This window comes from Dipodomys spectabilis, unplaced genomic scaffold (genome assembly GCF_019054845.1).
Source record: "Dipodomys spectabilis isolate Male_0828 unplaced genomic scaffold, ASM1905484v1 ptg000061l, whole genome shotgun sequence".
NCBI lineage: Eukaryota > Metazoa > Chordata > Mammalia > Rodentia > Heteromyidae > Dipodomys > Dipodomys spectabilis.
Window position 1 is genome coordinate 1,191,133 of NW_024870738.1, and position 16,574 is coordinate 1,207,706.

General features: G+C 39.6%; 1 protein-coding gene across 2 annotated transcripts in view; it reads right to left on the reverse strand.

The window, feature by feature from the left end:
* Arhgap6 (Rho GTPase activating protein 6) overlaps positions 1-16,574 on the reverse strand; it is a 434,012-nt gene that overhangs the window by 43,401 nt on the left and 374,037 nt on the right. For both annotated transcript variants that reach the window (XM_042680437.1, XM_042680438.1), the window contains exons 4-8: positions 14,061-14,317; positions 11,086-11,281; positions 9,824-9,879; positions 6,592-6,742; positions 5,446-5,594 (exon numbers count right to left, since the gene is read on the reverse strand). In XM_042680437.1, coding sequence (XP_042536371.1) covers positions 5,446-5,594; positions 6,592-6,742; positions 9,824-9,879; positions 11,086-11,281; positions 14,061-14,317 — 809 coding nt within the window. The remainder of the gene's footprint in view (positions 1-5,445; positions 5,595-6,591; positions 6,743-9,823; positions 9,880-11,085; positions 11,282-14,060; positions 14,318-16,574) is intronic.

A 16,574-nucleotide genomic window follows, 5' to 3' on the forward strand; every position in this document is an offset into this window, starting at 1 on the left:
GCTTCATGAATGCAGGGCAAGCACTCTACCACTGAGCCACCTTCCCAGCCTGGTCTGTGTGAATTTTTATTATTCTTGTCAATATTAGCTGAGACTCTAGAGCTTTCACAAATAAGATTTCTTTCCTCTGTGATGATCAACCCAGCCTTTAAGAAGCATGTAGGAACCGGGCATAGAAGTTAGGAGTCCTAATGGGAGCCAAAGAGGGTTCCCTGAGTCCCACCCTCACCCAGACATACCCCGAACTGTTGCCTGTCCGATCCTGCAGCCCCTGCATGCCACCTGGCTTGCTTCACTTTGTAGAAAGTGTTTTCAGGTAAATGCTTTGCTGCCAGGGGAAACTATTTCATGTAGTAAACACTAGGTATTTGAAAAATCAAAGGGTCCTGTTTTACAGGCCCTTCAGTGATCTTTCCTGGGTTTGATTTCATTTTTCTGAAACTTGGCAAGTTTTCATTTTAATTTTTAGTTCTCTTCCTGGAAATGCATGGTTAAGGATAAAATTAAGTATCATTTTCAACTCCTTTCTTTTTTGTGTTTTTTTTTTAAGAATTTGCATCAGCATTGCTTCTACTCCTCCCTTTAAACTAACATTAGGGCTTTTCTCCTTTTTAAAAAGTATTGACAAATAGACTTTTTTGTTTTCTCTTTAAAGAATGTTTAGTCCAAGAAGAGTGGAGAGTCCAGAGTGCTGCTTCTGCTCTTCGCTTCTCTGGTTGCTATTTTGGAAATGCAGCTCCAACTGTCTCTATGACTTCACATTGATTCCAGCTGCAGACCGAGCTGCTATGTTTTGTTACTGCTTTTGTGTTGTTTAGTTTTATTGTTTTCAAACTGGAGACATGCTTCCAGACACCTTCCACCTTAGCTCCCCATGTTTCAGCATCTAATTGTCCATATACAGTATGTCTAGGTAATATGTGCACTTAAGGCTAGGTCATTATTGCATGATTTCACTAGCCAGACAATTCAAAGAAAACTTTTATCTTCACTAAGCATCCTAGATCATGTCTAAGCCTCATATAAATAGCTCATATTTATTAAAAGTCTACAGACAGCAGACTAGGAGCTTTCCACAGATTATTCCCAACGCTTTCTCACTGTAAGCTTATGAAGAAGCAGCTGCTGTCATCCTTATTATAGACATGGGGTTGGTGCAGTGAAGTCCAGAGCTTAAAGCCAGGAGGTAGGACAGCAAGCAGAGTGCTCCAGAAAGCACCCACCCAGGTGCCCCACTCCTGTTCACTCTTGCTTGGCAAGGGGGATGGAAAAATGAGTACTAAAGCAGGGCTGGAGGAGATAGAGGCAAAGGAGGCACTAGTCCTGCCAAAATCCCATAGCCAACTTCGCATTTCCTAGAGGCACATACCTCTACAAAGATCAGCTCTACCCTGATTCTTTTTGCCTCCGACCCAGACCTTTTGAGAATGTGATGCCAAATAAGTGTGCACTCATACCACATTTTCCATGAAATGCCAGGGGCTTATGGGACTCTGAACAAAATCATTGCTCAGGAGGTTTCAATTTTGCTACTATATTCTTTCTAGAAGAAATGAAATGTTTTTTGCATTTGGGAAATGCTCTTTTCCCTATGTTGCAAAAGAAATAGCAAACTAAATAAAATGGAATAAAACAAAACACAAGATAACAATAAAACCCCCACAAATCAATACAATATCACTGTTTTCCACCTAAATAGCTCCAACTGTCCGTGTTTTTAGACATCTTTACAATCCCATTAGCTAATCGCATTGAGTTTTAAGCATCTTTTAGAAAGGAAATGTCATTCTCATTTTCATGTGAGGAGGCTCAGCCTTCCCTGGTCCCCACTCTGAGTTCCTTCCTCTTTCTCTCATTCATAAAGTAAAGGTCTTGCAGGAACGTGCTATCAGGGCCTCATCAGTCTTTAGTTTGATTATCTGGGTTAATTGTCATCTATGCTACAATCCACAAATGAATAGCTAACTTAGACGAAGAAATAGGTGAGAGAAAACTTTGAAAATGCTTTTTCTTTTTTTAACATGTTTTACAGTTTTATTTTTCACCCTACTCTAATCTGTCTATTGTTTGATCTTTACCTGCTCATGTCAAGCCAACAAAGAAATACTAAGCAAAGAACCTCTCTTTGTTTCTGTCCCTTAACTTACTCCAGAGGAGTTTAGCTTTCTCTATGTCATCCTTCTACAGCTCATCTTTTTGTATCTCCTCTATGGAACGCTTTTGAATCTTGTAGTCCATTTTTTATGCCGCCTTCTCTCAATTTCTGCAGCAATTACAAAATCTTATGTACTTCTATTTTTGCGTTCAGTCCTCTGCTCCTCTGCCTCCTAGATGCCATAGCATACCCAGAAAATCCATTGGAAAATGCCTGAACCACAAACATTGGTTTAGACTAACTTGGGACAAGTGCTCAGAGCATATATGATTCACATATTAAGGCCATTCTTACAAAGAAACATTTGTAAAGGGAATTCATGGGGTTTTTTTGGTATTGGCATTGATAACAGAAGCTTTCTAACTCACTATTTCTAACCAGTATGGATTCTATTACTTGTTACCAAATCTTTCTAAAGACTTACATATGAAAAGAATCAACCACCTACTCATAAAGAGGTATTCAGTACTCCATAAACAGGGCCCAGAAGTGGCGCTGTAGCTCAAGTGGTAGAGCGCTTGCCTTGAGCTGAAGAGCTGAGGGACAGCGCCCAGGCCCAGAGTTCAAGCCCCACGGCCGACCAAAAAAAAAAAAAAAAAAAACAGGGCCCAATTTCCTGTTGTCCAACACACTACTACTCTGCCCTGCAGTTTTTACTTTTTTTACTTGGGTTCCAGATGTCTTCATGGGCTGTTTACTTTTCTGTCACTTCTAAACTTTTCAAATAATCAGTGCTATCCTTGGATTTCTTCTGTTGCCTTAAACATTGTTAGTCCATGATTTTGCTGCAAGGTTTAGGTCAAGAGTATCTGGAAACGCTTGTCAATCCTTGCTTCCTTGTACATAAATTTTTGTTACCAGGATGTTTTCATTTTCCTTATAGTAAAGTAGGCCACTCAAACACAGTGCAGTGCTAGATGAAGATATTTTGTTTTTCCTTTAAAGACAGTCTTCCTATGTCTTGAATGGGGCTTAAGTGGTCCCCTTTCATCAGTCTCTGAGTATCTATAGGTGTACTACTACGTTATATGTAGCTTTTACTTGAAGTTTCATTCCCTGAATTCCAGTGGGGAAGAACAGCTTTGAGAAGATTAACAGATTTGTGCAAGAACACATGACCAATAACTAAAAGCACTATCAGATGTTCCCCACCAGCGGTGATTTTGCCTACCTTTGATGCAAAGGACTTGGCAATGTTTGGAGATGCATTTTGGTTGTCACAGCTCAACCGTGTGGGTATTACTACTGATATCTAGTAGGTAGAGACCAATGGTGCTTCTCAACAATCTACCATAGGCAAAGCAGCCCTACACCTATGAATTATTTGGCTTTAAATATCATTTGGGCAGAAGCTAGACTTCTAAGTTTTATTTTATTTTTTCTAAATCCTATATTTATTTTCTTAGTAAGTTAAAATAGATTGGGTTTACAGCACAGCTGGGCATTTGCTAGTCAAGGGACCAATCTGACCACTAAGCAATGTGACTTTTTGTGAATTGGAACAAAGAGGTTCTTCCTCAAGAACTTTATCATCTGCTGAAACATTGTCCTAGTAACTGTGCAAGTCTTTGGTGAGTATAGTATATGGCATCTCTTCCAGAGCCATGAAATGCACAACTGGGCCCACTTGTATGATTTCCTGTAGGTTTCAGTTTCCTGTACCTCAGTTTCCGTCTCTGAAACATGGAGGCAATGCCATTTCTCTTGCCTTTTGGATTAGCTACTGTAACACAAAGCCAATAATAAGAGTAGTAGGAGTAGCATAAACAGTAGCTAATATTCTAGCATGCTAACATTCACTTAGACCGGTCCATGAATATTGCCTTCTTTTTTTGCCATAGGAAATGGAGTCTTGTTCAGCTTTGGACTGACAGAATGTCTAAAAAGGATTCTAAAAAGGCTATCCTGTAGAAATTCTGATTGAATTTTTTGCTTTCCTTAGGATCTTCTTAATAACTGGAAAGCTGCCTGTCTCCTTTGCACATAGTAGTTAGGAAATGTCAGAGAGGGGCAATTGGTGCATCTTCCAACATAGGATCTGCCTTCCTCAGCTACCAGGCAGATGCAGTCTGTGAGGGTTGATACCCAGACAGGTAATAGAAGTATGTAACAATTATGAGAATTATAGCATACTCATGGAAGAGCTGTGCATGCTGAAATAAGGTGTCAAAGCCATTTATGTAACCTGAAGCCAGCAGGGGTTTCACTAATTATAACTCCTTTAGAGATAAATGGCTACCTCAGAGAAGTTCCCTTCTCACACTCGCAGGGAGGAGGAGGAGAAAGAAAAAGAAACGCAGAAATGGCTTTCTGGATTAGAGTGAAAAAATTATATATGACTATATCCTTTGGGAAAGTTCATTTGCCAAGCTCAGAATGGAATCCATAATACAGCTGAGCTTTGCTTAGTAAGGAGTCAAATAAACATATCTGTGGTTAAGTGAGTTTGCAATGACTCTGGTGTCTTCTTGTTGATTTGAAGTGCATGTTAGCATATCAAAGCATCTGAAATATCCTGGGGAATCCAATGTCAGGGAGACTACATTGAGAAAAGGGTCTCCTATGAAGGTGACCCTTTAAATAGCGTGCTGGTTAGAGAACCCAAAATAGTGGTCAGGATCTCTTTGGTCCATGGGTGAAGCCCTAAAACATGTGGAGGCAAAGAGATCCCTCTCCCAAGTCCTCAGACTGGGAGTGTCCAGGTTCAACTAGGACATGGCTATAGGGTCTGTGGGACTGTGCCAAACCTTCCTCTAGTTGTCGCCACCACCTGACATTGAAATGCAATGACAAGATCAGCACATTCAGATCCTGAACTCGCCTCTCTAAAAGGAGATATTAGACTTCCTGCTACTAGTGAAGAGGAGAGTTCCACAGAGAAACTAAGAGTGAGAAAGGGGTATCATATTTGGGTTCCAGGTTAAAGAAGCAGATTGAACTTGTGACAAGGACATTAACCACCTTCTATCCTTTCTGCTCCACATTGACATAATTAATTCCTAGCACCCCTGGAGCTCATTAGCCTGTCACAAATGGAAATTCAAGGTTTTCAGGGGAGCATCATCATGGAAAACAGCAGCCTTCTTTTGCAGCACCCTCAAAACATACAAGGAGGTAAACCTTTGTGCTCTTTGGAGCTATCTTGTCCCTCCAGAAGTGTCTGTATTAGTCTCTTCCATAGGCACAAATAAGTGGTGGAGAGGCGCTACTTTTCTCCAACTGGATTGTTTGGCCATAAAGGAAGACAGGATGAGTGTTGCTGTCGATAGCCGTAATAGGGTTATACATACCTCTTGGCCATCCTTGCTGACATTGTCATCGGCATGCCTGGCCACGATGGAGAGGAACTGGAGGAGGCGATGGAGGGTGTCACAGTTGCAGGGAGGTAGAAGGTAGATGAGGAGCTGTAAGGTTCCCAGCTGTTCCTCTGGCTCCAACACTAGGAAAGAAAGAGATGCTCTGAGTAAGAACAAGAGAGCTCGCACCATTCATGAATGCACGGAAGGTCTCTAAGTCTCTAAGAACTGTCTGTATACCATCTTCACTGATTCTCCCACTGCTTTAGCAATTTAGCTGCAAGGTTTTATGGAAGATATTAAGAATAGCCAAACCTGGGCCAATGTCCCTTCTAGAGAAATACGGGGAAAGGTAACTCCATTTCCTTAGTTTCTTCTCCCTCCTTTCTCTGGTATTATTCACACCGATTTAATGGGATTTCAGCCCATTGTTGGCAAATATTTCATCACAATGGCTAAACATTGGTGAATGTAATTGAAATTTAAGGTCGTAACAGGTTTAAGGCCTTTTTCTGTTAATGGATACACAAGGAACAGACATTTTATTGGTAATACCCAGAATACATGGCAAAGATACTGTCTTCTTTCTCTACTGTGACTCCAGTTGAATTGCAGCATTGAGGAAAGAAGTGGATGCAGGTGAACAGAGCTGACCTCTCCCTTGTCTCCTTCCCTCCTCCATGGAACTGTATCTAGAGAAGCAGTGTGTTGAAAGTTCTGGCACTGGGCTATGACATCTTGCTTACTCTGAAATGTTGCCCTGCCCCCTTTTCTCTCTGGGATCCTTGGCTTCCTCTGTCTTCACACCAGGAATACCAACTCATTTTGTAGGCACAGGCCTCAATGGGAATTTTCCCTGGTACTTCGAAGCATCAATTAATAACTTTCTATTGTCCCGGGATCATACGAACCCATCCCAATTTTTTCTTAGCTATTGCCATTCATTTTATTGCCACTTTCTTCTTGGTAATTCTCTTCCAGGTAAATCTTAGAAAAATCTACCAAACAGCCCATTCATTAGAGACCAATAAAGAAAGACAAAAATAATTAGAAAACACATGCAGAAAGCATTGGCTTTGATTGAGTAAGCTGGACATCTGGGTATTCCATTCCAGGGGATACTTTCCTGCGAATACATACAGAGAATGTTGATGAATGCTGTGTACAGCTCCCGGGTGAGAAGGGGGTCTGGCATGTCTCTTAGAAACTCCTTCAACAAAGCTGCCACATCGTGGACACTGTGCTCCTCTTCCAGGGACACATCAATCCCACGGTCAAATTCCTCACGCAACTGGAAAACAATGGTTCACATGGTAGACACATAAAGCTCATAAGGCTATTCTGACAAAAGAAAAACACAGCTAATCAATAGTGTCAGTGTCCAGCGCTTACCAAAAAATATTGCAAGGCACAGCATCTGGTAGTAAGTCTGCACAGACTTCCAAGAAAAAGAAGTGAACAGTATCTCACCTTGATCTGAAGTCTACACAACTCAGCTATATATACATACACATATATTTGGTGATACTAGGGTTTGAACTTAGAGCTTTGCTATTACTATGTTTGCTTGTTCAACTGGTTTTCTACCCCTTGACCAATACTTCCAGCTCAGCTTTTTTGGCTGACTATTTGGAATATGGAGCATTTCAGGATTTTCAGCCTGGACTGGCTATAAATCTTAGTACTCCAGATCTTAGCTTCCAGAGTAGTTAGGATCCTAGGTATGTGAGCTACTGGCATCCACCCAACTTACACACACACACACACACACACACACACACACACACACACACACACACACACACAAATTGTTATTACATTTAGATATCTGAGGATTTGCTGTTAATGATGGGAGCAAAGGAGCTCAATAACAAGAGCAGGTCTAAGAAGTAGAAGAGAATTTAATGGCAAATGTGGGAGGAATTAATTAACTTGTTACAACAGCAGCTCTGTGTGTCTCCATTCCTGTCATAGTAGAATTTTGTGTATCAAGGCCAACAAGAAAGCCAGGGGATTAGTCTGCAAATTATAAAAGTAAAACCCCTAATAGGGTATTTGCGTTTAAGGTTAAAAGGATAATAGTATGTAAAGAAAAACTGTCTTCAGCTTGTTACAGTAGCTTAATGAGTAATCACCAGAAGGATTCCCAGACTTAATCATGATCTTAAGTCTATGAGTACTTAGAGAAAGAGGAAAATAGTGTTAAGAAGGGGGTAATGACTCTACACTCATTAATTTCACTTCTGATTACTCAATTTCTTTTATGTATTGTTCTCTGTTAATAGAAATCACTAGGCAGGTCCACAAATCGACACTGTGCAATAAGTGTCATTTGTTTAATCATTCCCTCATCTATATATTTAACAAAAATGTACCGAAATTCTCCTGGCTCCCAGACCCTATGAAAGTCCAGTGGTAAATATACAAAGAGGAAAATTGCTTCCCCTCTTCCATTTCTCCAACTAGTATAGAGACAAGGTGATAAGAAGGATACTGAGAAGTGACACAATAAAATAAAATAGCGATTGAGTTAGAGCATATTTCTTAACTTGGAATCTAGTTCCAAGTAACCACTAATTATATTTTATTGGGTAATCCCTAAATACATTTCCATACAAAGATTTTCCTTTTGGTGGATCCAGATATAACTGGCAAATAATTTCTGGCCCTCACCATCTGTCCATCTGACTAGAATACCCATTATTGTCTGGAATCATTCACTGATTCGAGCCAAGTTGCCACCAGCATGTGTCAGGCAGCCAGAATGAAAAGGGATTCCATCTGCCCTCCTCAACTGTCAGCATTCGTACATACCATGCTTCTTTTCTGAGCACACACAAACAGAAAGAATGGGCTGTGAAATTAACTTGGATTATGAAGTAGGAGTAAATTGTTAAATTCTGTGATTTGGGGGTTATACCTTATTAGTATATACTACCTCTGTAAGGGGCCATCATTGTGACATTTCCACACACACATACAATGTACCTAGATGAAATTCACCTCCACCTTTCCTCTCTTCCACTCTTCCTTCTTAAAATAATTTCAATGTTCTATTTTCTCATATATATATATATTACTTTGACTGTATTCACTCTCATTCACCCTATTTGCTCTTCTTCTACCCCTTAGTATCTATCCCCACCAGAAACTGTTTTACTTTCCTGTCACTCCTTTTTGTTAGTGCTTATCAATTATATAAGGGATATTGGCTATGGTATTTCACACATGCAAATATGGCTCTCTTTCCCATCCCCTACTGTTCATCAGCTTTCAGTGAGTTTCCTTATCAATTTCATGTATAGACTTGAATTAAACGTTTTAATCTTTCTAGCCTTGAAGAAGGGCTCAAAGAGACTACTCTGATAACTGGGGATTGTAGAATCAATAAGATGATATTTGTGAAATGTTCTGTAATTCTGTACAGGTGAGGCTTAGGAAAAAATCAAGTATTCCTTCTTGCAAGTGCTGCTGTGAAACATTAAATATTGTTCAGTACTTTGTCTATCACAAAGAAAATCCAATCAACCAACCAGAAACCATTCTTCATTTGAAAGTCCTTTTTTATCTTGACAAGACAAGATACATGAGGAACACTATTGCAATTATTTACCAATATGAACAAATACCATACTTTCAACCTTATCAGCTACAAGATATTTTCACTTGGGCTTCATTTCTGAGTTGTTGAGTTCCTTATTTCCTTCTGCTGAAACCAACGGTGGGAAAACAGTATCTTAATTTTCATTCACTAATACATGATTTTTTTATGAAGCCATCAGAAACACACAGACACATGACTGATAAGAAGAATCTACTTTTGCCAGTCCATTATCTATGTTCTTTTGTATGAATGTTACACAGGACCGAAGGATACCAAAGAGTAAGTATAGTTTTAGGTAAAATAAATTAGGAATCAGTAGTTCCCTGAAATCTTAAGAATTATTTTTGTGTGAAAGTAATGGCATAAACAGCATCATATGTGATACTAATGTTAATGGCAGTTTATATGACATTTCAGTGAAAATTGGTGCCATACAATTATTTTCTGTTTACTGTTATGCCTGCAGTAAGCATTCTCACAATCTTCCGCTTTTATAGTTTCAGTAAAATGTTTGTAAACTAGCTTTCTTTTGGCTGAACACAATATGAACACTTCCATTTTTTTTTCCAATTATCTGATCCGAATTCTCTAACAACTTTTCTGAGCTCCTGAGTTTGTGTTTTATCTCCTGGGGCTCAGGTATACTATAATCAATTGTAAGGTGTAGAAAAGATATTAGAATGGGAATTTTCATAAACAAACTCTGCCCAGGATAATTCAATGAAAATTTAGGTGAAATAAACAATATAATTTGTATTTTTCACTTACTTGTCTCACTCTCTTTTTTGAGCTTCCAACTCGGAATATCCCTACTGTTTGGAGACCTACAAATAAGCAGACAAAAGCAGTAATCGTGACTTTTGGCTTGAGACTCTGGAGTTAATCAAAATAAAACAGAATGCCAATATAAACTGGGGCATGAAAGACAATAGCAACTTAACAGTGTAAGTTGTAATGATTCTCTAGCTCATCATATTTGTATTTATCCCTTTAAAACCAGAAGCATTGCTTTTATATTGAAAATGGATGTTGTGTTTATCATATGATCTTGCCATATTAAGCATTAATACTTTTTAATGGTTGCTAGTACTGGGGCTACAACTCTGGGCCTCACATTCTTGCTTGGCTTTTTCACTCATGGCTGGCACTCTACCACTGGGCCATACATCCATATATATTCATTTTTTTGCTGGTTAATTGGAGATAAGATTCTCTTGTATTTATCTGCTTAGACTGGCTTTGAATGGAGATCCTCAGATCCTAGCCTCCTGAGTAGCTAGAATTATAGGTGTGAGATACAAGAATTGGGCCCAATAGTAATATTTAAAAATTTGGATTTCCAGGGTCTTTTTAGTTAGAAAAGTTAATCCTCATCTTAAAAGTGCTATCCTGAATTTCCAGAATATTTTGAGAGAACTGTGGCGAGAAGATGGCTATTACTAGTTTAGATATATGCACATTGGTTCCTTGGTCTTAGGTGTGATGTTGCACTGTATCTATTTTTAAGGACTCCGGTCTTTTATTGTCCATTGGGTTTACTTGTAGATTTATAGGCACATTCTAATTATTACAAATGAGGGAAAGCATGCAGCCTATGCTTGTTTGGGTCGGGCTTGCTTTGCTTAATGTGATTTTTTTTTGGTCTTTCCATTTCCTTTCCCTGTAATGGCTATCAGTTTGTGTGTTGTATAACTTGAGAACAGCTCCCAGACTCATTTGTTGCTTCTACCTCTCCAGGGCCCTTCAGCTTGAATGGGGTTCCTAGGGATAGACTTAACACTTAATTGCTTTGCCAGGAGCATTTTTAAGACTCTTGGGGACCAAATAGTCCAAATAATGTCCAATTGATACCCCATCCCCACAACAAAGTTGCGGAGCCGAGACATCTTTAGGTAAGCATCTACATTGATATCCTTTTTTCACAAAGGGCATTTTGGTTCCAAGCCCAATGAAAGAAACAGAGAATTGAAATTTGGTACTTAAACAAATGATGCTTAAATGAGTGATGGGTGGCAGACCAGTCTACTTGCCATGTTTCTCCAGATGCTGACAGCAGCTGTCCACCAGCCTGGGGACCTGTCTGTAAATAGGATTCAGACTGAGTTTCTTATCTCTGGCTTTTTCTTTTTTACTTTGAGCCCCCGCAGGCAAGGAGAGCTGTAAAGCTTCTAGTAGTCGAGATGGGTTGTCATCCAGATCAGTGATTGAATCCACCGACATGGCACCCTGCAAATGACACGCAGATGTGAAGAAGAAGACAGATAGGGAAAAGCAAAAAAGCTACTTCTAGACATCACCCAAGAGCTACTTGTACTCATGACAAATGTTCTCAAAATGAAACTGCGTAATGTAATTAATTGTGCTTAATTGTGCTACTTATATGTTAATAGAAAAGGCCTTTTACAAATGTTAGGAAATCTAAATAAGGTAAGTAAGGTGTTGGCAATTCTAATCTCAACAAGTGACACAAGTTTTCAAATGGAAGATCAGCCTCGGGAAACAAAACGAAGTATTTGGCTCTAAGACTTCATTTCTTGAAACAAGAAAAAATACATACCCAGTGAATAAGGTAAAGTCAGTGAAATCTTGTGAATAAAAAGAACACCTCAACTATGACAATAAAACGATTTCTAAAATAGGAAGATTGCATAAAACAGTTTTAGTTTCATTTTCCCCAGAAACAGCACAAAGCATTTTACTAGAGGTAGTCCCAGGACACATCTAAGTGAGTGGGGAAATGAGATGGAGGTAGGGAGTGTTATGAATCCTCTGAGCACTGTGGACCACTGGAGCTCAGTTTCCCTGGAGAATTCTGCAAGACAGTGTAGATAATGCACCTAGAATTCGTCCTATCAATGTGTGAAGGAACTAGGTATTGATATACCAAGTCTCAAGAAACATTGATTAATGACAGATAGCCTCTGATATAGGCTGTGAGGTGTTTACAACCTTCCGTCTGCATGTACTAGAAATTTCTGGCCATCAGAGAAAATCCTCAACAAAGAGATGAGGTGTTGACAGATAAAATGCAGGCTGGCATGTTAGGAATGGTGACCTCGTATGCATATGCGATAGCCATCCATCCTTGATGAAGCCCACAGTAAGTGGCTGGTTGCTGATATACTAATAGCCTGGTGAGGAAAAAAGGAATCTAAGATTGCTCAGGCCCTAGATGCTCAGAAAGCTCAAATTTCAATTTTCAGCATTGCTATCATATAGGTTTATATACAATGTGAGAGACAAGCTTGGGAGAACAAATTCAGGTATTTTTACAAATTTATAACAAATTTAAACAACTTCAGGTATTCCATATATTTTTCATTTTTTTCACTTTCAATCATCATCAATACCACAAGAGTCAACGGAGTTTCAGGATCTTCTCTACCTTGGATAAACTGCTGAATGCGAAGAAAGTGGTTTTTCCATATTTTTGCTATGGTACACCTCAATGGACAAATGGATTAAGAAATGTGATGTGTGTGTGTGTGTGTGCGTGCACACACACACATGCACATGAAATTTTACTCATCAATTGAAAAGAATGATATTGTGCCAGTCACAAGGAAATGGAAAGCCTTGGAAAGAATTGCATTAAGTATAGTGAGCCAGGCCCAGAGAAACAAAGATTAGTGGTAGATAGGATGTGCCTATAGCCAGGCATTGGTGGCTCATGTTCGTAATCCTAGCTACTCAGGAGGCTGAGATCTGAGGATCATGGTTCAAAGCCAGCCTGGGCAGGAAAGTCTGTGAGACTATCTCCAATAAACCACTCACAAAACCAGAAGTGGCACTGTGGCCTGAGAGGTAGAGTGCTCACCTTGAGCAGAAGAGCTGAGGGATAGCGCCCAGGCCCAGAGTTCAAGCCCCATGACCACACATACACATACACACACACACACACACATACAAGAATGTGCCTATAAATTTATAAGTAAACATGCTGGGTGGTATGCAAGCAGTTCCAAATGAATTGACTGAATTTTAAGAGACGCAATCAAGAGCTGAAATAGTACAATTTTTAGAAAGACCAAGTCAAAGCCCCCCCCCCCAAATAAGCAACAAGAAATGGGAACATGCAAGGGCTGTGGCACCAAGGAAAAAGAGGTAGACAATAAACGAGGAGGGGGAAGATGTAGTCAAGAACTCATCGAATATACCACAAAACTGAGAAGTGTAAGGAAAGGAGTGGGTCAAAGCAGGGGGATGAAGCCGTTGAAAGGGGTGACACAGATCAAGGTGCATTGCATTCATATAGCGCTTTGTTAAATCACACCTCCCTTGTACAACTACGTAAAGATAATTAATTAATCAAAATGGGTTTTAATTGGGGGTATGTCTGCACTGTTAACTAGGGCCATCTTCAATGCTTGGTGTCCAAGACTCAGGGCATTCAGGCCAGAAGAAAGGGAAGAGAAGAGATGTCTCAGTGATGTAGGAAGTCTTAGAAATACTTACTTTTTCTTGTCTTATTCCACCAATTGCCAGCCAATCTGCTTTAAAAAACTTCAGGTATATAGGCTTGACATGTGAAATGGCAAATAACACTGTGTCTAGACATACTGCTTACTCGATAATTGGTATAATATCCTTATAATATTTATCGGAAAGTTGTTATGTAGGGGATTCTATGGTGCCAAGGGAAAAAAGTGCTGCGTGGATAAGGAAAATTCTTGTTGCATATGAAGATCCACAACCAATTCATTTGTCCTAGTATATTCTCAGACTAATAGTGAAGAAATGAACAAAAACCGATGGGAAAATCTGGTAAGCCACCAGGAGATGGCTGAACATACCAGGCGCCAAGGCAATGGTGGGCGGTACTTAGCATGGGGTATGGTTGTAATGAGGAGGGACACCTGGCAGGTTTAACAGGAGTCAGAGAAAGATTTGAGGCTGTGCCAGCTTCTCCCTGAATGGAATGGACACAAATGACATATCCATTTTTCATATGAACAAAGGCACAAAGAAGAGCCTCATACACCAGAAGAAATCTTGGCCAACTCACCCGCCTCCTGGCCCTGGGAGCCGGTTCTGGAGTATTTGGGGATGTAGACTCATTTGGTGTTTCCGAGGTTGAGCTGAGAGATGAGTTACTGCTGGAGAGTTCTTTGTTTTGTCTTTTGTTTCCAAACGGGAGGAGGGAAGCCACAAAATCAGATGCATCCTTCTGCTCCTCCCTCTGAGAGTCCTGCTTCAGTTTATAGGCCCGGTCATTGGCGATGACTTGGGATAAGGGCATTCCAAATGCCTGTGGGATGAATTCTGCAACAACAATGAAACCCCCAGATATTTACATTCAGAGATGATCTAGACCAGTGAAGATTCTTGTTCATGTCTCACACTGAAGGGCAGACATATTCAAATGGTTGTTTTCTGGATAATTATCAATAAACATACAGAGTTGGCTTTGTGTTTTATAGAATAGCCAAAATTTCAGTTTTGATAAAGAAAGATGGGAGGGATCAACACACAGTTTGCAAATCTAGATCTCTAGCATTTGTCCATGGGTCTTAAGTCTGTTTTAAAGGGAAGAGCTTTAGAGAGAAGTATGACTTTTTGATAAAATGTAAATAATACTTTATGCTGATGAACACACAGGCTTACCAACTCGCAATCTTTAGTCTACAGGAATGAGAAGCCTCTGAAGGCTACAAGTCCTAAGGGCATTGCATTGTCCCATTCATTGGACACAATGAATGTGCGGGGTTAGGGAGCACGATAGTGCTGAGTTCAGAATGTAAGATGGAGTTAAGGAGTGCAAGGTCAGATATGTAAATAATTATAATGGAGTGACTGTCATGTATAATAAGAGAGATGTTTGAAGCAAAGATAAGAATCCAGTTAATTGCATACACTTTGAGGTTGTCCATAAAAGAAATAGCACATGTAAGGATAACTCAAGCAGCAGAGGAGAACTTAGAAGTATTATGGGAAGAAGTTGGTGTTTTTTTTTTCTATTGTGTTTTTTGTCCCCATGTCCTATCTCCAGTCAGCTCTGTGAAGTTGTCACCTTCATGATCTACGTATAGTCCAGCCATCCTGCTGGCCACAAGAAGAAGTAGATTCTACCACACTATATCTACAGGGAGGTCTGTGAAATGATTTGTTAAATTCTCTATTAGAGGCAATTTTGGAGAAATGACATGATGCAGAAGTGTATGGCTTTATTTGGAGATATACATAGAGTTACTTTCTGCATCTCTGTAATAAATCCCTCCTGAAAACCCATGGGAGTCTCAGGTTCAGGTATTTTATTGGCAACAGTACAGAGCCATAGTTAAAAGCATTTTTCTTTTTCTTTTTGCTTTTTGGTGCCAGTCCTGGGGCTTGAACTCAAGGCCTGGGCAATATCCCTCAGCCTTTTAAAAAAATTAATTTACTTTATTATTATAGAAGTGATGTACAGAGGGATTACAATGACATGAGTCAAGTTATGAGTACACTTCCTTTCATACAGTATCATCTGTGCCCTCACTCTCTCTCCCAGACTGTCCCTCCCATCTCTACACACCAGTTGTATAGTTCACTTTCATCTGTGTCCAGTGAGTTCCACTGCTGCACTTTTTCCCTCGAGTTTTGTACATCCCCAACCCTCCTGAAGATATACGCTTGTATACACCATATATAAAGAAATCAAAGCTAATGCTCTTCCATGTGAGCCACAGCAATTCCACTTCTAGCTTTTTATGAAGTAGTTGACTGGAGAGGAGTCTCCTGGGCTTCCCTTCTCTGTCTGGCTTCAAACCCCAATCCTCAGATCTCAGCCTTCTGAGTAGCTAGGATTATAGGCATGAGCCACTGGCAAGTTGCTTAAAGTATTTAAAAAATTATTCAAATATATTATTCCTGTTAATTTCAAAATTAGGTCTCCTAGGAGAAGCAAATTAGAGTCTAGCTTCTCCCTTGTTTGTTTTTTCTTAAGCTCTATGAATGAAACAAGAATGGTCAAGGTAGTGAGCTCACTATATTTCTTGTCGAACTTGTTATCCCCTTCCTAACTGTGACCCCTCTGTATATCCTTGACAATAAAATTAAATTAGAAAAATAGAATGTCTTCTAGCAAAAAATGATCAAAGGAAAATAACTGAAGTTGTTTGTTCTTTGAACAAAAAGCTAATAGGAAATCAGGTGGAAAAGCCTTGAAAAGGTTTTCCTCTTTGATTTATGGCAACATTTTAAACCAGAGTAATGGCCAAGTCTGTGTTAAGAGCAGAAATACAACTATAAAGGCCTGTACATGGGGTTGTAGCAGAATAAAACCCCTTAATTTCACTTGGGGATTTTTGAGAGGTGTTTTCTGCTTCAGCACAGTAGGTAACATATGACAGAAAAACAATTTGGAGTTTCTCCTTGGAGGGATGAATGTGGGTGTTGTAGGAAGAGCCAACATTCATTACTGACATAGGCTATTCTACGTTTCTATTACTAACAGAATTAGGAAGCCAAGGAGCTAGTACTCGACCACAGGATGTGCTATCTCACTGGCATAAATAGTTGTATATTCCTCAAAAACTTGGAC